Consider the following 23,180-nt stretch of genomic DNA (forward strand, 5'->3'; position numbering starts at 1 on the left):
GCAGCAAGGGTGAAGTTTGAATGGACCATTGGGGGTGAACTTGCCTCTAGCACTGGGTCTCCCCAGGTCAGGGTAGATAGGCATAACTTTGGGGGTGGAGAGAGCAGCCGGCAGAGCTAACAGGGGACTTCAATCTCCAGGGCTGTCAGTTTGGTACCTTTCATCAGCACTACACAGTCACTTCATTACAAAACGCTTTGCTGTGTTGTTGTTATGGGGCTAATTGCATTGCAGGTTTTTTGGTTGCTGGACTCCTTTAATATTTTCGTAATCAGCTCGTTTATGTGATATATCTTGTCGTGAACTATTCAGCAGATTCTAGGTTTAGTATGTGATGTTTGCTTGTAATAAAACCAACGACTTGATTTTTCTTTTCCTGCAGAAAAATCAAACGTAATTTTTTTCACCCTCTTTCCCTTCCATTGGTTTGAAATATTGTGTGGATTTCAGGGTGTGGGATGTAAATACCGGCGAGATGCTAAACACGCTGATTCACCACTGCGAAGCAGTGCTTCACCTGCGCTTTAACAATGGCATGATGGTGACTTGTTCCAAAGACCGTTCCATTGCCGTCTGGGACATGGCTTCCCCGACAGACATTACCCTGCGGAGGGTCCTGGTAGGACACAGAGCTGCTGTCAACGTAGTGGACTTTGATGACAAGTACATTGTGTCAGCATCAGGTGACAGGACTATAAAGGTAAGAAATTTCAGAGGTTGCTTACTTACAGCACTTGTCATTGTTAACCAGAAAGAATGACCAGATTCCTGAGAACATAAGAGTTGGCGATGTTAAAACTCAGAAAAAAGCCAATTCATACATAAACTATTAATCGGTTTTGAAAGTGCTATGGTTTAGTTTGGGAACAAGTCCTAATATAATACAATAAAAGCTCTGTGTATGAAGAGTCAGTCTGTTAACTATAGAAGTCTGTAGCCATGTGTCACTGGTAAGGTAGTGTTCCCTACGTCAGCAACAATGTCTTGAATTTGACTTGTGACCTCGAGGTTGTGATGACTTTTTGAACATTCCGGACACACCTGTTTCTCCCACAGGTCCCTCCCCTCCGTTAGTTACCTCTTAATAATTAGGCCCCGTGTGTTTTCTCTCCCCATCTCAGGTCTGGAACACTAGTACCTGCGAGTTTGTGCGCACCTTAAATGGCCACAAACGAGGCATCGCATGTCTGCAGTACAGAGATCGGCTAGTAGTGAGTGGCTCTTCAGATAACACTATCAGGTGAGAGGCAAGTTCCCATCAGGGAGTTTTGCGCACGGTGTTCTCGTTTCCTGCAAGGCCGTTGTCTCCGGTTCACTTGGGACATGCCGAAGTTAGATAACCGAAATGATCTGTGCCCATTTTCCCTGGAACTGGGCAGCCTTTGCTGTAGAATGCTGTGAACTACTGAAGGGGGGTATAGAAAGCCATTTTTCTGCATTGCTTTGTAGCCTCCCTATCTCACAAGTGCCATACTAATCAGCAAGTCAGGCTGGTTAGACAGTTTTGGTGAGTGAAATAGCTGGCAAGCTGGGTCAGACATGCAATACGAAGCATTTAATCCTCTGCAGAAATCTCCTGGGCTCACACCAAACTCCTCTTGTAGTGCTTGGCATCTGGTATAGTTTGGAATAGCTGGTTGAGAGCATGAAGTTCAGTTTTCTCCCTCTTGCACTTTCCTGGCTGCCCTAATGGCAGCCTGAGATGTAACCCATTTCATGCCGGGAGTCAGGATTTCTTGGTACATCATGCAGCTGCAACTAGAGGGATGTACCATTATCTCCTTAACTAGCGTTGTTCAGTAAACTTGAATCGACGTGAAACTGACTGTGGTAAGTGCCTGGATCATACAAATGAGTGGTTGGGTTGCCTCCCTTTTACCTGTCACCTGCTGGTTTAGAGGAGAACTTTTCCCTGCAGCTGAAACTTGGGAATGGACTGTCTCCTTTCTTGTTTTACCAGTCCTCTGTTGTCAGTGGTGAATACAGAGGCTCTTGTTTGCTGGGCGCCCTTCCCCACAAGCAGCCACCTTTTCCTCCTCTGAATTCCACAGGAAGCTGACACTCCTGTCTGTGACACCACAAGGTGATTGAACCAATTGTGCTGTGCCAAATTTTGCATGCTGTCTGCTTGATGACATGACCTAGTAAAAGGACCAGCCAGATTGAGAGAGCACTGACTCCTGCTTCCTTTTACACAGTGAAATGGGGGGTGATTACATTGTGCTGTTTTTCTAAAACACCCTTAAGTGTGGCAAGAAGATTGTGCACTTGAATTTGAATAAATCCTTTTTTGTACTGTACTTTGAAACTCAGAGCCAAAAGAAATGGGAGTAGAAAATAGTTAAATATCACAGCATTTAGAAAATCAGCTAAAATACCACTTGTAATAACCAACAAAAATTTCAGTACAGTAATCAACCTAAAGAGGAATACAGTTACTCTTATTCTTACACTGAATAAAATTCCTAGTTGATAGATAAATTGTGCTATAATTTCATGAAAGTTGGCAGTGAATCTTAGCTGAACCCAAGTCCAGTGGCCCTCAAGTCATGGTGAAAGGTTTACCTGCTCACTTACTCTGCCAGCCTTCCACAAGCATTGGTTGAGCGTGGGTATCTGTGGGAAGGTGATAAGAGTGCAGCTTACTAAGTAATCTATGTGGATGTCTTGATGTATGTTTGATTTTAATTTACATGAGATACAAGATGTTGGCCTTCAATTGGGTGAAGTATGATGTGAAATCTGAAGTTTGTAACTTCTGAAATTTGATGTCCTAGAGGCTGAAAACCTTTAGACTCCCTAAGAATTTTTTTTCAGAAGGGAGTGTTTTAAAAGATTTTCCAATTCTGTAAATATAGAGTGTACAAAAGAGTAGGAAATTAAAGTTTGTCTTCCTTAGAGATATAGTCTATCTGAAAATTATTTGGGTGGGATTTCAGGTCAGTTCTTCAACTGATGCAAGTCAAATTTTCCAGCTGAGGAATGGGCCCATCATGTTTCAAGGCATTTAAACCCAAAAACTCGATACAGGGAGCCATTGAGGCCAGGATGTTTCATTGTTCCAAATATAAACTATCAGTAGAGAAAAGAGAAGAAAGATCAAGTGGTGACTTGATCATGGTGTAGGAGTCCCTTCATAGGGAGAAAATAATGGATATTAAAGGACTCTTTCTTTAGTACTGAAAGGCATAACCAGAACCAATTGCTGGAAGTTCAAGCCTGAAAAATTCCAATTAAAAATAAGACACCAGTGTTTAACCATGATTAACCATTGGGACAAGCTTCCAAAGGAAGCTGTGGATTCTCCATCTCTTGATGGCTTCAAATGCAGACTTGGATGCCTTTTTGGAACTTGCTTTAGTCAAAAACAAGTTATTATCCTCAATACAGGGTAACTGGGTGAAATTCTCTGGCCTGTGTTATACAGGAGTTCAGGCTTGATGATCTGTTGGCCTCTCTGGCCTTAAAACGTGAATCATTCCCCCAGCGCCCCTATGCACTAAGGCTACACCTCTGCCTCTGTGTAAAACATCCCACCAAGCTGAGCCCTTCTCAGGCGGCAGCTGCTTCCGGGGCAGGGAGGCGCTTTGCAGCAGTGCTGCTGTACGTCCTCCACCAGAACTGCAATGAGATTGCACAGGTTAGGAGCCAGGGCCGACTATTCAGAGTCACTGGTTTGCCATGTGTCAAGTCACTTGACCTCGTACCCACTAGAACCTGAATGTAACGTAACAGGGTTTTCTTTGAAAAATATGCTCCAGCTGAGCTGCAGGAAAAAAGTGGTGAGGTTGTGGGTGATGAATTCAATACCTTCCACATTTGCGCCATCAGGATCTTTATTTCCAGAGAACCCGTTGACCAATTATAATCTGAAACCAAATATTTCATTGCAGTAATGGATTTTCAGACTTTCTCTCCTCTTCTTCCTAATCTCTTCCAGGTTGTGGGATATCGAGTGTGGAGCGTGTTTACGAGTACTGGAAGGCCATGAGGAGTTGGTGAGATGCATACGCTTCGATAACAAGAGGATAGTCAGTGGGGCGTATGATGGGTGAGATGGTTAACGAGGTTCAGACACCTAGTATCCCTCTTCCTCCCCCTCCCCCTCAAAAAAATTAGACCTGTTGTCAGTTGTGCTATTCTCACATTTATGGCCAATATATGAGAAGTGTGTTACGTTCACCTGGCCTTTCCCTTTTCTGGATCGGGTCTTCTGTGGTGTGTGTTCTCCAGCAGTTTCACATGGCAGATCCATGCAGAACTCCTCATGCTTAAATCACTGACAACCAGATCAGCTAGTTCTCTGCCCAGGAATGTAGTAGATCAGAGCACTGAGTCCATAAGGTCAGTGTCTCTTGTCTAGCAGTGGCCAGACCTGAAGCTGCTTTTCCTACAGCTCCCACAATTCCTGCTGTTAGTTTTGTTCCACATAAGTGTGCGTGCACATCTACCTACTCCCTTCCCCCACATAACTGAGTAGTATAGAGAAGTGAACGAGCAGACACACAGCCAGTCAGAGAAGGCAACAAAGTACAACAGGCGGACTGAAAAGCACACAGTGAGTGTCTTGGTCTGGAAACTCCTGTCGATAATCTAGGGCAATGTGCTTAACCAAGCATTGCTGCTTGCACTGTGAAAGGGACTCCAAAGAGCAGGGTCCTTTTCCAGCACTCTCCACTGCAGCTAGCCAGATTTCCGTGGCACGAGGAAGAGGCTTACTTCACTCCGGAGGTTGTATATGCTATGGTGGGCTAGCTTCCTGGTACATTGCTGGTGTCCAGGCTCCCTTGGGGAAGAGCTGACTTTCCTTTTCCAGGCTTGAATAACTCTGAGCTACACTGGGGTCTTGTGTAACTAATTTGGATAGCATGTCCCCTGTGCTACCAAGTCAGCTTCTTGCTCCTGGGCAGGGAGTCCCTCTACTAGTGTATAGAATCCCACTCTCTTCCAGCCCTACACCTGCAGACTGATTTAAATGAGGGTGCATGGGTTCCCACACTTCATTCTCCCCCATCCTGTTGTTAGCACCCTTCATACTACAAGATAGTCACTACATTGTACAAGGGAGGAGGGCATGTGACTGAACTCTAGGGGTGACCGTATGGCTTAAGGGTGAGGGAAATCTCCAGCCCAGCCCTGTTTGATTTTCTGTAATAAATCTGACATTACGATCTGGTGCAGTCTAATGCTAAGACATGGGTGTCATCACCCCAGCTTTATAGCTAAACTCCAAACCTCTAGCAAGCTGGATACCAGTGCAGTGGCATGCCTGGGCTGTGGAGCAATGGAGATGCACCTTTTCCTCCCCACTGAATGTGTCCTGTTTTCTGAAATGCTTGAGCTCTCGTGGTTCTTGTGGAACCTGCCTGTGGCTGCCCATAGCAGTAGTTTGCCCTGGTAGAGCAATCCTAGCCTGCCTGCCTGCCTACATTCTAGGAGGAAGGGACGCGCTTGTACCAGTTGAAGGAGGGGATGAATCCACACTGTGGAGACTTAGACACGCTTTTCTTCTTGTCCAGCAAGAGGCTTTATATAATGTGTCACATTATCTGTGTATAAACCCAAATGCATTCTCACAGCTGTGATCACTCCGTTTCATTGCCTTTGGCCTGTTTGCCATTAAGGAGGAAGTGTCTACATTAACCTTCACCCAGGTTTCTACATTAGTTACTGTCACCTGCTTTTTTATGTAATTCATTTGTATGGTAACCATATACTTTCACCTGTAAGATCAGCAGGCTTTACCCAAGAGAGCATGTGAGAGCCAAGTGTCAAGAGCAAAAAGGTTTCTGTATGTTTCCATGAGCCGGATGTATTATCTAAGCTGTTAACTTTAATTGCTGATGAACCATTTAAACTTTTCTCTGTAACAAAGCTTTCGTGCTTGTCCCTCTTTCCTCTCCAGGAAAATTAAAGTGTGGGATCTTGTGGCTGCTCTGGACCCACGTGCTCCAGCTGGGACCCTCTGTCTGCGAACCCTCGTGGTAAGAGCTTTTGGTTGGGGGGGGGGGTTTCAAGGTGGGGGCGGACAGCCTTTGTCAAAGCTGTATTACGCCATGAAAGCTTGAGCTGTTGTAGACAAAGTTCAGATGAAGTAGATGATGATAGGCCCCAAAGGGCAGGCTTGTAGATGTGTCTGAATGTAAGGTATTATGGGATCTTTCACCCAGAAAGACTTTCAAACCAGAGCCTTGCAAAAAGTGCCATGGGACCTTTAACACAGTCAAGGAATCCGTTTTACAGCCTCTTCGGCAGTCCCTAACGATACACCAGGGCATCAGCTCAGTGCCAGTCCCAAGGGAGAATGTTCCGCTCCTGAACACCCCTGTCACCACTTCAAACATTGGAAGTCAGTGGAGCTGTGATACTTTGCACCAGCTGAGGGTCTGACCTCAAGGGCATGATACCCTCCGCTGAGCATACCTATGGAGTCTGCATAATCTATTAGAGACTAACAGATTTATTTGAGCATAAGCTTTGCTGTAGCTCACGAAAGCTTATGCTCAAATAAATTTGTTAGTCTCTAAGGTGCCACAAGTCCTCCTTTTCTTTTTGTGGATACAGACTAACACGGCTGCTAGTCTGAAACCTGCATAATCTATGTGCTGCTGAGTGACCAGGACTTTTCCTGGACCTCTTTCTTCTCTCTGGCAGTTTTTTAATGTTGCCAGACTATTGTTGTTAAAGGGGGTAGTTAAAAGAAGTGCTTTCATCCCTTTTTAAAATTGATGTTAAGTTCATAACTAAAATCTATTTGTGACATTTTCTCTTTAGCACCCACATGCTGGGTTGTGTTTATTGTAGGGTTGCTTGTGAGGCCGAGTTGCTGGCATCGATTATTAGACACAGGACCAAAAACATCACAACTGGCACTAATTGGCTCCCTTCTTGGAAATCTAAGCAGAGGTGCCTCGGATAGAGTGGGCCGCAGACGCTGAACCCGTCAGCCTTCAGCCTTGTCTACACTAGCATTTTTCTTCTCTCCCACTGGTGCTCAGTGTGGGTCTAAATGATGATGGTAAAAGTGCCATTGGCTATTGCTTTCAGCAGAGTCACACTAGTTGTAGAGCAATAGGGGAAGGTTTTCAAGAAAAATGCCAGTGCAGACAAGGTCTTAGGGGTGATCCCTCTAGGTCAGAGTTGAGATATATTAGCAAGAGGCCAGAAGAAGCTTGGCCTACTGCTGTGCTTTTTCTGTGGCATTCAGCATCCAGTTCACTTTGAAAAGTCAGAGAAGAGGACATTAAAGCACTGGCTTTGGGGAGAGAAACACTCAGGCTTCAGTGGCGTTAGTGTATGTCAAACCTAGTCATATTTCTGGGGTTCTATGGCCATTTCCTTGGCTGTAAACCTTCCACGTATTGAAGCTCGCCAGTTCTCGAAGTTAGTGTTCAGAGGAATCTCCCGTGTGTTGCTGAATGGCATGTCTTCAAGCAATACATTGGAAGCCCCACTTGTTAGCACAGCAGAACTGCAAATAGTGCAATGGCTCGTACCCAAAAAACCCCTTTGTCATGTATCAGCTGCAAACCATGGAGCGGCCCTGTGCCTGTGAATATACAGACCCAGAGAGTCTGAGACTTCCATACATTAACAGTAAAAAGAAAAGGAGGACTTGTGGCACCTTAGAGACTAACAAATTTATTTGAGCATAAGCTTTCGTGAGCTGCAGCTCACTTCATAGGATGCATTCAGTGGAAAATACAGTATGCATCCGATGAAGTGAGCTGTAGCTCACAAAAGCTTATGCTCAAATAAAATTGTTAGTCTCTAAGGTGCCACAAGTACTCCTTTTCTTTTTGCGAATACAGACTAACATGGCTGCTACTCTGAAACCATACATTGACAGTGTTGATCCAATCTTAGACCCTGCTTGGGTACTGTGGTTTTTCTGCTAACCTGGGAGGCTTAATTTAACTAGTGCAATTCCATTTGCATTTTCCGGCAGTGAAAAATACAGGTATCCTGAATAATTGCATTATAAATCAGAAATTGTGGGATGAAAACATTGTAGGAATCTGTGAATGGATGCCTAGAAATCCCCGTTTGTAGGAGTGAGCGAGCTAAGGGGAGAAGATAGGGCATGGAGCATTACTTTTAGGGTCTTTCATGCCTGTAACTGCAGAGCATCCTAGTATCTGATTATTCATGCTCTTTTTTCTTCCCTCGTCCTCCAAAATGAAACCTCTCAATAAACGTTGCAAGCCTCCTGCTGTTTGTGTTCAATTTTCAAGCAGTAGGAGAAAAGTCTGCAGATAACAAATGCTCGCTGTGTGCCAGTTCCTTTCATTTTTCCCTCCTTTGGATGGAGCAACAGCCTCATAAGCTTGACAGCAGCTTCCCAAGCTGAGAAATAAGTATGGCGCAGCTTTACATTTCAAGCTAAGGAGGCCAGGTTCTTTTGGCTTTAACTTACAATGGGAAGCGTGCATCACACCAGCTGCCCCTGTGATTTTAAAGGGCAAGTAGAGTGATCAGTGCATAGGATCTTTAGGTAGAGGGATTTCATTTAGTAAACACTGATTGAAAAGTTCATTTTCAAAGCAGTCTTTCAAAGTACCTGTCTCTTTCAGTCTCCTTGTGGCACCTGCTATTGTCGTGACTTTCCCCAGCAGGAGCTCTAGTCTGTTGGGCACACGAAACACCATTCCTATTTGAATACATGCCAAGCCAGACTCCTGGAGTATCTGTCTGTTTAATTAACTAGAATTTTAAAACTAAGGATGCTACTTGTAAGACAAACCTTATTTAAAACAAAACAGAACTTGCCTTACAACTATGAAACGGTCCTTTTTCCTTGCATTCAAAAAGAAGCTGCATTTCAGAGTCCTGCTCTGTCAAAACAGTAGCTTCTTGTTCGGTGGGCAACTGTTCTGTTGATGAGTATATTTGAGAGACCTTTCATTTTTTGTGATTTACCCATCTTAAAACTAGCTGTCGTGGTTAGAATATCTTATCACATTTGGTTTTCTTTACACCATGTCTGGCAGCGTGGAAGGCATAACAAGGAGCCACGTACTGATACTAAAGTCAGGAGGCATTGCGCTGGTTTTGATTGCAATCCCTTTTGACCAGGGAAGCTGCTGCCCACGCCTGCAGCAGGGAGCACCAATAACAGCTAGCCAGCACATGTAGGAAAGTGTAGTGAGTTGTGCTTTACAATGTGCAGGATCTGGCGTAGATTGCCATACTCTTTCCACTCAGCCTCCTAGAAGAATACAAACTGCCTCTAAAGAAGGGCCTTTCCTGCGGCTACGTTTAGAACTGCTTAGGAGGAATTATTACAATGTCATTTTGACTTTATAATGGTCCCCTTTGTCTCTTCCATTTTAAGCTGTTTCCTCCTTCAGCAGTAGCAACAGTGCCAAGCAGGAGACTCAGGATCAATTCATAGATAGAATCATAGAAGATTAGGGTTGGAAGAGACCTCAGGAGGTCATCTAGTCCAACCCCCTGCTCAGAGCAGAACCAGCACCCACTAAACCATCCCAGCCAGGCCTTAGTCAAGCCAGGCCTTAAAAACCTTTAAGGATGGAGATTCCACCACCTCCCTAGGTAACCCATTCCAGTGCTTCACTACCCTCCTAGTGAAATAGTTTTTCCTAATATCCAACCTAGACCTCCCCCTCTGCAACTTGAGACCATTGCTTCTTGTTCTGTCGTCTGCCACCACTGAGAACAGCCTAGATCTATCCTCTTTGGGACCCCCCCTTCAGGTAGTTGAAGGCTGTTATCAAATCCCCCCTCACTCTTCTCTTCTGCGGACTAAATAAGCCCAGTTCCTTCAGCCTCTCCTCATAAGTCATGTGCCCCAGCACCCTAATCATTTTCGTTGCCCTCTGCTGGACTCTTTCCAATTTGTCCACATCCCTTCTGTAGTGGGGGGCCCAAAACTGGACAGAATACTCCCGATGTGACCTCACCAGTGCTGAATAGAGGGGAATAATCACTTCCCTCGATCGGCTGGCAATGCTCCTACTAATGCAGCCCAATATGCTGTTAGCCTTTTTGGCAACAAGGGCACACTGCTGACTCATATCCAGCTTCTCATCCACTGTAATCCCCAGGTCCTTTTCTGCAGAACTGCTGCCTAGCCACTCAGTCCCTAGTCTGTAGCAGTGCATGGGATTCTTCTGTCCTACGTGCAGGACTCTGCGCTTGTCCCTGTTGGACCTCATCAAGTTTCTTTTGGCCCAATCCTCCAATTTGTCTAGGTCACCCCGGAACCTATCCCTACCCTCCAGTGTACCTACCTCTCCCACAGCTTAGTGTCATCCACGAACTTGCTGAGGGTGCAATCCATCCCATCATCCAGATCATTAATGAAGAAGTTGAACAAAACCGTCCCCAGGACTGATCCCTGGGGCACTCTGCTTGATCCTGGCTACCAACTAGACATCGAGCCGTTGATCACTACCCATTGAACCCTGATCTAGCCAGCTTTCTATCCACGTTGTAGTCCATTCATCCAATCCATACTTCAACTTGCTGGCAAGAATACTGTGGGAGACTATATCAAAAGCTTTGCTAAAGTCAAGATATATCACATCTACCGCTTTCCCCATATCCACAGAGCTAGCTATCTCATCATAGAAGGCAATCAGGTTGGTCAATTGCCAAACTGTCCCTGTTCCCCTATAACCCACTGCTGGTGGAAATGCTATGGAGGCAGTGCTGAGCTGCATAGTAGGAGGTATGAGGCTATCGCTCTGTCAGCCACACCTAGCCACTCTGGAGAAGAGCTGTCCTATGAGGAGTGCTCGGTTTAAGGGCATGGGGCTCAGGGAGCAATGTCTCCATGCAGGTGTCTGCTCTGGTGTGTGTTCCCTGCTGAAGGGCCAGGTTCCAAATATGGCAGATGTACTTTTATGCAACTAGCTTGTACCACAGAGATAATGGCACACAGTAGCCATATAGGGTTTACTGACCAAAAACTGAATCAATTATTAATGTTCACCATGCATTCCCAGCAGCCAGGCAGTCTGTAAAGTAATCCCTGCTGTCTCTCTGACCCTCCCGGTTAGGAGCATTCTGGGAGAGTCTTTCGACTCCAGTTCGACGAATTCCAGATCATCAGCAGCTCGCACGATGACACAATCCTCATGTGGGACTTCCTGAATGACCCAGCTGCCCAAGCAGAATCGACCCGCTCCCCATCCAGAACATACACCTACATCTCCAGATAAATAACACTACACTGTACCTCACGCGCACAGGTAAAAACGGGGCACAAGGGCATGTGGGCACTGGGGAGAAGAGGCAAACGTTGAGCTGGAATGATTTGTTTGGGTGGTCAGTATCTCCCATCTTGGCTGGTGGTAGTTATCCCTCCAGGAGGCAGAGAACCTTTTGGTACCTTCGAGCAGGAGTTGTTGAAGGGTTCCTGGCATGTGGCACCTGCAGTCCTTATACCCAGTTCCCCTTTTGGCCCAGCTTCCCCTCAACAATTAAATCAGCAGTTGTTGCCACCCAGCCAGGAAGAGGGGGGCGGGGGGAGGTTCTTCAGAGTGAATGGAGGAGCTGCTGCTTAACATGGGGGTGCAGGTGGTTTGATACTGGGCAGTTGTCACCAAGCTAGAAGGTTCTGCCAAATCATGGCAATTGCACTTCCTCCTAGGTAGTGACGGCTCCGTTCTCCCAAAGTTGGGGAATGCAGGATAATGGATTTGGCCAGTGGAGGAGGTGCAGACGAGCGAGTCCAGCCTGATTAAATGGAAATTTGCTGATGTATAGTATTATCTATTCATAAGGCCCAACGCCCTAGCCGCATGAGTTGTAGGCTGCTAAGATCAAGCTTTGCCTGTGTGCGTGTGTAGTGTTAACCCTCTAGCTTTTATCCCAGCAAGGAGAGTTACCACTTCAAGGCTGTTATGGGGGATCTTAATGGATGACCAGATTAATCATCGAGCTGGATTTGACTTGGAGGTGTGTGGGGTATTATGGAGGGTGCTGCTTAGGATGGGCTTGGGTTGTACCCTGTGGTTAGCGTATCTGCCACCCTTGCCTTTGCGGCCCTGGGTGGCAGTTTAGTTTCACTGGCGGGGGTGAGGCAGGTTCTCTGTCACAGGGCGTGGGAGCAGCACCACCTGCACTGTGCGCCCCCTGTTCAGTGTGTAAATACACCTGGACTCTCCAGAGCTCTCAACCCAGCACCAGCCACCTCCTCAGAATACACGGGAAATGAGAGAGGTGTTCCTTAAAAGGATGAGTTTGGTGCAAAAAAGGGCTCTTCTTGTTCCTTTTTTTTCAGAACTCGTTTAAGCTGCAGTATTTAAATTATCTGCCAATGCCGGGACAAAAGAACTATCCACGTAACCAATCCTTGCGGAAGAGAGAGGCGCTCAGATTCATTTCTAGAACAAAGTTGGCCTGCGGTTGATCTCCGACAGGGTCTGCTCAGCGCAGCCGACTGCTGAAGTGCTGCTATATCAGAAGATGTCTTTGGTCTTTCATGAACGATTAACGTTTTTAAACCAGCCCTCTTCCTTTTCCCCTCTGCCTAGCCACTCCCGTCCTCACTCCCCTGTTTTTCCCTCTTGCCCCAGTCACAGATGTCCTATAAATATATTTAACGTGTTGCCAGAATTTGTTGCTTTGGTGTTAAACAGAAGACTCATTGCCACTGTGCATCCTGCTGAGAGTCACTTCCGAGGGGGGGGAAGGGGCTGCTGCTTAGAATATTAAACAACATCATTGCTGGGCTTTTGTAAGACCATGTAACTGCTGACTCTGAAAAGCAACAAACGCCGTGTTGGAGAGGAGGTGAGAGCCCCTGCTGCCTTGGGCGTTCTGTCCGGAAAGTGGGCCGTGTGGAGCTATTCGGCATCTGAAGCTGACAGTTTGGAGCCAAATCCGCCTCTTGCTTTCATCTCTTGCTTGTCCCTCTAACTCTTTAGAGGCTGGATGTGTATTGCAATTTCCCTCCACAGTCATTGGGCTGCCAGTCTGGGCAGTGCCAGTCCACAAAAGGCTAAACTGGCTTCTGCCCAAGTCCCATATTGCCTAGGGGTGGGAGTCAGTTCCAGGAGGGCAGGGGGCAGTATTTCACTGTCAAAGACATTCTCTGTACCCAGGGCAGGGGTCTGTTTCTCCTGCTACTGGCCCCAAGGGCCGTGCGGATTTTGTTAATGGTTTACGATTTCTACTTCTGATCAGATAGAAACGTGAGGCTGGGGTGAGGAGAAGACTCTGGCTCCCTCTTTCCTCCTCCCCCAGGAGATGCCACCGCCAGAGGGTGGAAGAGGGAGCCGCAGAGGACCTTGTTAGCCCAGCTTTGGGGGGCTTTTGTGGCTGACCACATCCCTAAATAAGAATATAAGAGCTGCTGTAGTGAGTCAGATGAGTGGCCCAAGTAGCCCAACATCCTGTCTCTGGCAGTGGCCAGCATGGTGCACCGTGACCCAGGAGGGCATGGCTGGGTTGGGTCCTGTGGCTGATGGGGCAGATACAGCCAATTGGCTGGGACAGGCATGCGTGTTTTCTCATTGGTTTAACCAGTGGGATTGTCTATCTTGGCCAGCTGGCTGTACCTCTAGGCCAGCTCTGCAGTAATTCTGGGGGCTGGCGCTGCCAGTCCCCACTGCGGGCGAGGGAGATGAGCCTTGTGACCTTCCTGAGCCCCAGCCTTCTCTGCACTACAGTTTAGGAACAGGACGATAATTAACCCATGTCTGATAATCACCCTGACTCTTCACACGCTAGCTGAGACCTTTGAGAACTACTGTGGCTCAGAATGGAGAGCATCCCGCTGGCAGGCAGAACACGAGGAGCAACTCTCCACGTCTCAGCCAGTCAGCTAGACCAGAAGGGCCAGTGGGGGACCCCGCAGGCGCTGGCTTCCCCACTGCAGCAGGAACAGCCATCCGAAAGGCCTTGCTTTTGGAAGAGGAAGGGTTAAATGAAATAATCTCCAGTCATTCCAACCTCAGTTGAGGGTCTGTCGAAATTTCTGGTACAAACCTTAGGCCCAGTTCTCCCACTGCAGGTCTTGAACGACACCCATTGCCTTCACTGGGAGTTTGTCCTGTCCTGCACTGGGAAACTAGAACCCTTTATCTCCTCAGCTCTAAGGTTGGAACTTGGCAGATGGGAGATTTGACTGGTACATTCTCGCCAGCCTTGTTCTGCCGGGGGTCACGATTGCATCACTCTAACTAGCTTTGCTGTCCTTTTTCCACCAGCGACGTTTTTGCAAGTGACTAGCCCAATATACGAGACTCGCTCTCGGTGACTTGAGGAGCTAGCAGATGGGAAGGCAGTGGAGACGTTGGAAGAGCTGGTAGAGCTCAGAGTACTCAGAACAGCTCCAAAGGAGCGTGAGAATCAGTGCAAAAAGAAACACCCAGCTCTCATATGTCTTCAGGAGGGCCTAGGACCCAGAGCGACTCTAAAGAGCCTCTTAGTCAGAGCTGGTCATTGACATGCCTCTGACTTTCTATTTGTTTAAATTACTATTGTAAAAAGAGCAAAATAAACGAACTCCGTTCAGATAACATTCATGGTCTGACTCAGACGGGCAGAGGCAAAGAAATGCTGAGTCAAGACCAAAAGCTTATCCTTAATACTAGGCTGAACTATTGCCGAGGTCACTGGGTGATCAGACATGCTGGATCCCCAAAGCATGGGCAGAGACGGGTGGATCATTTTTTTCGCTCTGAATTGCTCCGGCTGAAGTGGAGTTCCAAGTCTCATCCTTAATGTTGTTTGAACACAGCTCCTTTTGGTGCAGTTGTTACAAAACAGCAGTGTGACTGTGTGAGAGTGGACATATATATGGAGCTGGCTGCAGACTCAACAGCTTTTCTTTCCTCCATTTGTCTTGTCGCTTTTCGGCTACAGGCTGTGCTAGACGATCATGACTCTTCGTCTTGGATACTACAGAGGTTCTCACTGTTTTATCACTGTCCTTGGGGGCGGTGCCTGCTAGTGTGGAGTTTGTTTTGCTAGTTATGAGGACTTGGGGAGATGCAGAATGCTTAATGGCCAAACATGGAGACAACACTGTTGCAAATCATCATTGGTTGTCCTAGCCCTGCTGTTCCATGCTGCTATTTTGAAACTTCTAAGCACTGTTGGGTTTTTTTTATTTTTATTTTTTTATTTTTATTTTTTTGTATGGTGTATAGTAGAGTGGTGGTTGACTCTTCAGGAGGGACTGTGTCTGGGTACTTAAATACAGAATAGCTCGATGGAGAATCCTACCCCAATCCCAAGTTCCTTCTGATGTCTAAGAAGGAAACTGATCTAAGAAACTCAAATCTGCCACAGCTCCCAGCCTTGGGGTCATCTGCTGTTCAGCATAGGAGGAATAATGTGGTTATTAGACCTTCATGTCAAGACCAAGGTGGCTTTCTACCTTCTCCACTAAGGATCTGTGTGTGAAGATTTCAATGTGAATTGGCTGCGTAATCCCCAACAGGGCTGGAGTAAATGCAGCATTTAAAAAGAAAAGAAAAATGAAATTAGCCTGCTGAAAGGAGCTAGAAGCAAGGGCTAGAGGTGTCCATGGACTTCATGTGTTGCACATCCATTTGAAATGAGATACATCTGCTGCATCGAGACTGTCACTTCTCCCACGAGAGTCTTGCCTTTTGGACTTGGGGACTGGAAACGAGGTGGGACGTAAGAGCAAGACAATCCATTACAGTGTCACCAACGCCAGTTTGCAACTCCAAGGCAGCTAGAGGCCAGGAGGGAGTCTTGCTGCAAACCCGCGTGTTTCTGATCCCAGGAGGAAAGCTGCTCATGTCAACCTATGCAAACCCCGAGAACCTTTGCAGCTGTTCCTCTGCTCCCTGTTAATTTCCAGGGATGGACACATGCTGTTGGAACTGAGGGTTTCAGGTGGTGAGAGTTGAGGTCTGATCATTGTGAACATCAAAATACTTTAAACTTGTTTCTGAACTGGAAGACGATGTGGCCCGCCGTGCTTCCCCTTCCCATCCACCTGTCCCTGCATTGAAAGGATCCTTCAGTCTGTATTTTAATCCCTGTACACTCAAAAGCTGGAGAGTATGGTGCATATTTTTCCTCTTTCTCCTCCCCGCACTGTCTGAACAGAACATTGGGCCTGATGCTGAGACTCTCATCACCCCGAAGTCCGGTTGGGAGTTGTGGGTGTTCAGCACCTGTCAGGATTGGGCCTGTCACTCAAGTGTCCATCGATTTCCTTCAGCTCCCTTTTAGGTCTGCTTTTGTGACCCGGGATTCCTGAACTGGTCCATGGAGCATTTGGGGGGATGATGCTTAGCTGCCCCTCCTCCTCAGCAGCTGATAATGGAGCAGAGGAGCCAGCTTGGCTGCTGCAGGGATATGGCTCTTTTGCAAATGAGCTCTCCCCTGCGGGAGGGGAGGGGAGGGGAAGGGAAGCAGCCCAGGGGATTGGAAAGGGGAGAGGAGAGAGGCCCCTCTGCGAAGGTGGGGACTACACTGAACAGATGTCATGGCCCTGGTCTAGATTGTGCACCGCCCTACAGTGTGCAGCTGGTTTAGAAGGCAGGAGATTCTTCTGTGTAGGAGAGGGTAAAAAAGCCTTGTCAGAAACAACGGCTTCCTAGAATTGCCGGGTTAGTTGACTCCCCTTTTTTTGTACCCTTTCGGGGTCGGGAGGACAATCTGAAATACAGTCCTTGGGAATACCAGCGGCCAAAGAGAACTTTACCAGGGGCCTCTTGCGGCATGCAGGATGCGTTTATCTTGCTGAGCTTTGCCTTGTTGTTACTCCCACCTCACCACAAGCAACAAGATTTGCAGAGAGAGGGTAACTTCAGGTGACCCCAGCTGCACCTTCAGAGGCAGGGCCTGCGTGTGAAATCTCTCCTGTGACTGCCTGCTGGTTTTCGTCCATGTGGTCCACGGTCACCCTACCTTCACTATGGAGGAGTGCTGCTCAGGGAGACTACAGGTCCCAGCATGCAATGCTCCGTCTTGAGCCAAGCCTCCAGCACTTGGGTTGAGATGGAAGATGGCCTGCTGGGACTTGTAAGCTCTGACAGCTGCACCTCTGTGCTGAAGATACTGCCAGCTGCATTCTGAGGCTTTTTTCACGTAAGGTTTGGTCTTTCGGCTGCTGCTGGCAGGTTCCCAACTCAGCCCTCAGTTGGTCCGAGGTTGGGCACCCTGCACCCTGTCATAACGTGTAATACCTAATCTGGCTCAGGAATCTACCCACTTGCTACCTTTTAAATCATCCTCTAGGTGCCCTGCCAAACAGCCTGGTGGCTAGCTCCTCTGTCTGCCTAGGACCAGGAGCACCCTTCCACGCAACTAGATTTCAGTCCCCATTTGCTCGTGCTGTTACAGTTCTGTTCAACGCACGTCCATAACATTAGTGACACTTGGTCTGCCCTACCAGCTTACACTGGTGTAACAACGTCACTCAGGAGTGTGGGAAACCCACCCCCCAAGCGACGACATTATACCCACCTCACTATGTCGGTGGGAGGGCGTCTCCCATTGCCCTAGCTGCTGTCTCTTGGGGGGTGGAGTCCCTACGCTGGTGGGGGCTGCCTAGTAGCTGCACCGCTCCAAGTGTAGACAAGCCCCGTGTGTGTGCACACCCGCTGACCGGTTTAATTCTCAGCTTGAGGGGGACACACGCACTCCAGCCATGCCTGAGCAGACCCCCCTGGGTACGGTCCCGCACAGCTAGCCCGAGCCACCTCCCATGCTGCTGCAGCCAGGCTGCCACTTTTAGGTACAAACTCGAGCAGAGCTAGTGTATCCATCTACCCAAGCTGGGAATTAGAACTCCCAGCGGCTCCGTGGATGTAAGCTTAGGGATGCATTGCTCACCGCAGGCCCCTTACAATACTGCCCCTGGCTACTGGTTACATTTTAGCAATGGGCCACCCTGAGAAGTTTCCAAGTGACTCCTAAATGATTATGGCCAGAAGAGTGACTTGGTAAAATTTGGTCCTCCTTACTCAACATGACTGCTGCCTGCATGTCTTTGAATCCTAGTTGCTGACTTCACTGGTAAAATGTGTTGATCCTGTTAGCAGTGCAGAGCTAATTATTAGTAAAGTTCTACTTGCTGAATCATTACTCCTGGAAGAGGGTGACCCACCTCTGTTGTCAGGTCCCAAGTTGATGTCCGTGCTAGTGAGCTGGCTGGTAAAAAGGATTTGTCCTGCTGTGAAACTAATTGAGACAACCAATGTGGAACTCTATGTTGTCACCTCTGAGTGTAACCCCACTTTCAGCTCCTTTCCTTGGTGTTCCGACATGAGACGCTGGGGTGCTAATTCCATCCATAGTCATGATGCAAAAGTCACTGGTAACCGACAAAAGGTAATTGATCCAGTAACTTGTAATTACTTTTACAGTGTAGCTGTTTAATACCCCTGAGCACCCAATCGTCCAGCCTGTGCTGCATCACTTTTAAACAGCTCAGATGGAGGTGGGTGTGAAAGTGGAAGGGGTAGAAAGAACATGGTCTCTTCAGAGTTTTCTGTTTGTTACTCTGCTATATTTGTTCTCTAGATTCTTAAGTAATGAGTGCTTTGAATTTTGTGATTATGTTACCGTGACGTGTAGGTAATGTACTAATGTTCACTTGAACTAGGATCATGGTAACCGTGTGGGTTTTTTATTATTTTAACTGTTCAGAAAATAAGTTAAATACAAGTGTAATATTAAGCTGTGAATCTGTTGTTTTATTTCTGGTATGGAGGATGTAACCCTAAATACAAAAAGTCTCAATTCTTCTTTGAATCTTTGTCCATGTGAGTCCCTCTTATGTTCTGCTGATGAACAAAACATCTCAAACCACAGTTACTGTAAGGTAAGTAACTGTCCTTTCCCGTGTTGCCCTGCAGTCAGGATAAATGTGGCCTTTATGTAGCACACACAACCTGTGGTTAGCTAGTTACTCAGCAGCCAGTTGTCATTCATTGATGAATGAAGCTTAAAAGTCTGCTCTGCCAGTCAGAAAACTGCATATTTGTAAAACCACAGCATACTTTTTAATTAACAAACTTGCCCATTCATGGGTGATGGCCCCTGGCTGGGCACACCAGTCCATCCTGCAAGTCAGAGAATGAATGCATGAGAGCTGACACCCATCCTATCCATTTAAAAGAGGGAACCAGAGTGGGGGCGAACTATAAAAAATTTGTGCTTTTCTAGATAATCTTGCAAGATCCTGCTTGGAAAAGCACAAATTTCTTTTATAAGCTAATCAGAATCCAGCTGTTCAATAACGAGTGAGTAATTGACACATCGCAGCACCAAGGTAGGACACAGTGGTTAGGATGCTGTTGTCATTATAACTGGCCTAAAATTTGACTTTCACACCCTCCCCCTGAAAATACCTTTCTTTTTTACATGTCCCTTTGATAGTGGCCTTGTATCTCTGTTTTATGTAGCAGCCCCTTTTAAAACAAAGGCTACATGGGTTTTAAGACCCTAGCTCCTAGGGTGGTGAGAAAAGAAAAACACACTGCACTCCTTGATATCCATCTCCCGCCCGCCTCTATTCTTGGGAGCCAGCAGGGGATTTGAAATTGCTAAGACTCCTGCTTTCTGAAGTGCTGGGAGCAGGAATCCTGTCAATTTCAACCCCCTTCTGTCTTTGTGACAGAATTCCCAGTGGTTCTTTTATTTTATTTTATTTATTTTGGGGGGTGGGGAGGGTAGACTTACACCATTTTAACCCTTCATATTTTTTCTGATCTTTCACTTACAATATGAGGTTTGGAAGAGGAAACTACTGTCGCCTGTTTAAACGACTTCCAATCACTCTGCCACTCTGAATGTGGGTTGGCAGTGTACCTGCCACCCTGGCATGCAAAGAATCAATGCTCTCCTAGTTACTACACTACCCCTTCTTTCTTTCAAAGGTTCTATAGGGGTCCAGCACATTTTCCCACTGATTGCCAGCCCTGCATGTTTCACATCTGTGTCAGGTTTCAGAGTAGCAGCCGTGTTAGTCTGTATCCGCAAAAGGAAAAGGAGGACTTGTGGCACCTTAGAGACTAACCAATTTATTTGAGCATAAGCTTTCGTGAGCTACAGCTCACTTCATGAGATGCATTCAGAAGTGGGCTGTAGCTCACAAAAGCTTATGCTCAAATAAATTGGTTAGTCTCTAAGGTGCCACAAGTCCTCCTTTTCTTTTCACATCTGTGTGCATACTATGACCCAGCACCAACCACCAAATATCAAGCCAGGCCAAATTGCAACAAGTTCTCACTCTGGAGCAAACTCCTAGCAATTCCAGAGTTAAGATCCTATATTACAAGCTGTGTTTTCATCCCTTCTTCTCATCTGTATAATTTTAATAAATCTTTTTGGCTTGAAAATGGGTAGACCGGAGTAGTTTTGTTCTGTTTTGGAGGAAAATGATCAAACTGGGGGGTTTTGATTTTTTCTTTTTTCTTTTTCTTTTTTTTTTTTTAAGGCCAGCAGGCACCATTGTTACCATGTGGTCTGACCACCTACATAACACAGGACAGAAAATTTCACCAGAAATTCCTGCATCAAGCCTGGAAACTTGTGCTAGATCAGGTCTTCTAGAAAGAAAATCTCAATTTTAAAGATTTCTAGTGATGTAGAGTCCACCACAACCTGTGGTACGTTCCAGTGGTTAATGACCCTCACTGCTAAAAATGTGTCTTATTTCCAGTTCAAAAGAATAAGAATAAAGTAAAATTTACCCTGGCTTCAAATTAACATAATTTGGTGTCCTTATCACTAAAAATTATTTCAAATTTGCATGTTAATTGTCTCTGAAAACCAGCATGTGGGGTAGTTCTTGGGGAAGGGGAAATTGGGCAGATTCAGACCTGCTATATAAATAAGTGTGACTCCCACAAGAAAGTTTGTTAGAAATAAATTGATCAGTGATGTGAATGGTGCTGTAATTCATGTCAGTTTGAAGTGGGTTGGGGAAACAGCTGTTTGTTGAAAAAGCAGTGTGATGTCTAGGAATCCTAGGTTCTGTTTTCTGCTCTGCTTTGTAACCATGGGCTAGTCCCGCCCCCCCATGCCTCAGTTTCCCCTCTCAACTTTTGGCTGTTTTGTGTATTTAGACTGTAAAGTTCATGCTGTGGTTATGTGCAATGCCCAGAGCAATGGGCCCCCAGTCTTGGTTGGGGCTTCTAACTGCTACCGTGACACAAATAATACATGCAACAATAAACACTTCAGTGGCAAAATGGTGAGACTTGTGTTGACTTGGCTGTCAGGGGTGTGAAATTACAACCCTGGGAAAGGACTTAAGTAGCACAAGGCCTGGAGGTGTGTCCATGGGAGATGTCAGTGGGGTTGGTGTGACCGTGGTGGGGTAATGCCTTCAACTTGCTCTTTGGTTGGAGGAAAGAATCGGCCCAGCAGATAACTACAAGGTCAGGTGAACACAAGTGGCTTCCAGGGATCTTGAGACTAATTCATTTTCTGCCACATAGGGCCAGCCGGATGTGGATCTCTGCAAAGCATCCACAATTCTGCTCCGGCGTCCCCGTGTGGTGCCAAACAAGTGGTTACACTGGGGCAGAGAATGCATGTCTCTCGTCCCCACTGAGGAGGATTCAGCGAGAAAGGCCGAGTGATTCTGGCTGTCCCTGCATGGGCTCTGAGGTGTGACTCTCAGTTCTGTTAGTCCTATCCAAGGGCAAGCCCTGGGTTTTTTCCTCCTGAGCCTGGATTTCTCACCGCAGCCGTAAGGTCAGGGCCTTCAGCCAGCCCCAAATACTCGTCGTCTGACAGCCTGGTCTCTGGGTTGCTCAAAGGTCCCATCTGCTCAGTCAGTAAGGTTTTCATAGCCCTTTTTGCAAAAGATTGCCAGCTTAGGTACCTGCAGCAGAATCCCATTGCCATCTCAGTTGGGTAGAATGTTCCCCGTTTCTTCCCGAACTGGTTGTGCAGTGTTTGGGTCCACTGTTGAACCAGGTTCCTTATTCCACCCTAGAGGTGGCTACACTTCAGTTTTGAATGAAACTATCCCTATGTAGAGAGAACTTAAGTGCTTCAGGGTCCTTCTGGATGGAAGATGCAGACGAGTTTCATGGGAATGCTGCCTTTATGGGTTAATAACTGCAAAAGCATCGCCAGGAGCCGATTCCTGGGGAAGTGTCTTTTTAATAGAAAGACTCAAACAGCATCTCTTGCTTCCAGGATCCGCAAATCTAAGTGTTCCTGGCCCCCTGTCACACCAGCAACACCGCATGCCCTAGGAGAGTCCCTGAGTTGGTGGAGGGGTGAGATGGTTTGAAGAAAATAGCCCTCTGCTTGTGTAACTTCTCTCTGCCCATCAAAGTAACCAGCGAGCAGGCTGCTCTTCTCCCCTCTCTGCTTGGCAAGAGCAGCTGCGGGGCTTTGGAGCAGAGATCCTACACTGAGAGCACCAGCCGCATGTCTGCAATCACGAACCTCCCTGACAAATGAGTGAAGGACAGGCTCCGGGATAGTGTAATCTAATACGCAAGTGGCGTTCCAAGCATGCAAGCAGGGATTGTGTTGAAGCAGATACCGGTGGCAGATGAGTGTTTTTCTGCCCTTACAACACCTGACTCCCTTTAAGGAGAACGGAAACGCTTTGACGTCTTAGCAATCCAGAGAATTTAAGGTGGTTATAGGAGAACAGCCAATAAATCTGTGGTGCTTTAAAAGGGCCAGTTGCATAAGGTTGGGAACAATTACCAGCCTTGCTGGGAGGGAGAATGTAATCAGAGAAATGGGAATGATAATTGGGAATTGCTTAAGAACACTTTTGCTAGATGCCCAAAAATCCGTAATCAAGGAGGAAGATTATACTGGTTAAAAAACTTACCTGGTTTTAGAGGGAAGTGAAAGCAGCTGTAAAAAGAAATTATGTATAACAAATGGAAGAAAGGGGAAGTTGATTGTAATGAACATAAAACAGAAGCTAGGAACTGTAGAAAATTGATAAGGGAAGCAAAAGGACACAAGGAGACGTATATGGCCAGCAGAGTTAAGGACAATTAGAAGTTTTTAAAGTATATTAGGAACAAAAAGTATCATAATCATGGTACTGGTCCATTACTAGATGAAAATGGTAGAATTATCAATAATGCAGAAAAGGCAGAAGTGTTCAATAAATATTTCTGTTCAGTGTTTGGGCGGGAGGAAACAGAAAATGTAGTCATTGTATGATAACACTTTACATTCTACGGATATCTCAGGATGATGTTAAACAGCAGTATTAAAAACAGACATTT

General features: G+C 46.5%; 1 protein-coding gene across 17 annotated transcripts in view; it reads left to right on the forward strand.

The window, feature by feature from the left end:
* Positions 1-18,639, forward strand: part of BTRC (beta-transducin repeat containing E3 ubiquitin protein ligase) — a 179,796-nt gene extending 161,157 nt beyond the window's left edge. For all 17 annotated transcript variants that reach the window (XM_073354542.1, XM_073354546.1, XM_073354547.1 and 14 more), the window contains 6 exons: positions 451-700; positions 1,122-1,240; positions 3,941-4,051; positions 5,906-5,984; positions 11,025-11,216; positions 12,251-18,639. In XM_073354542.1, the coding sequence (XP_073210643.1) occupies positions 451-700; positions 1,122-1,240; positions 3,941-4,051; positions 5,906-5,984; positions 11,025-11,186 (721 nt within the window). In that variant the 3' untranslated portion in view covers positions 11,187-11,216; positions 12,251-18,639. The remainder of the gene's footprint in view (positions 1-450; positions 701-1,121; positions 1,241-3,940; positions 4,052-5,905; positions 5,985-11,024; positions 11,217-12,250) is intronic.
* Positions 18,640-23,180: the final 4,541 nt, after the last annotated feature.

This window comes from Lepidochelys kempii, chromosome 7, assembly GCF_965140265.1.
Source record: "Lepidochelys kempii isolate rLepKem1 chromosome 7, rLepKem1.hap2, whole genome shotgun sequence".
NCBI classification, from domain to species: Eukaryota; Metazoa; Chordata; order Testudines; family Cheloniidae; genus Lepidochelys; species Lepidochelys kempii.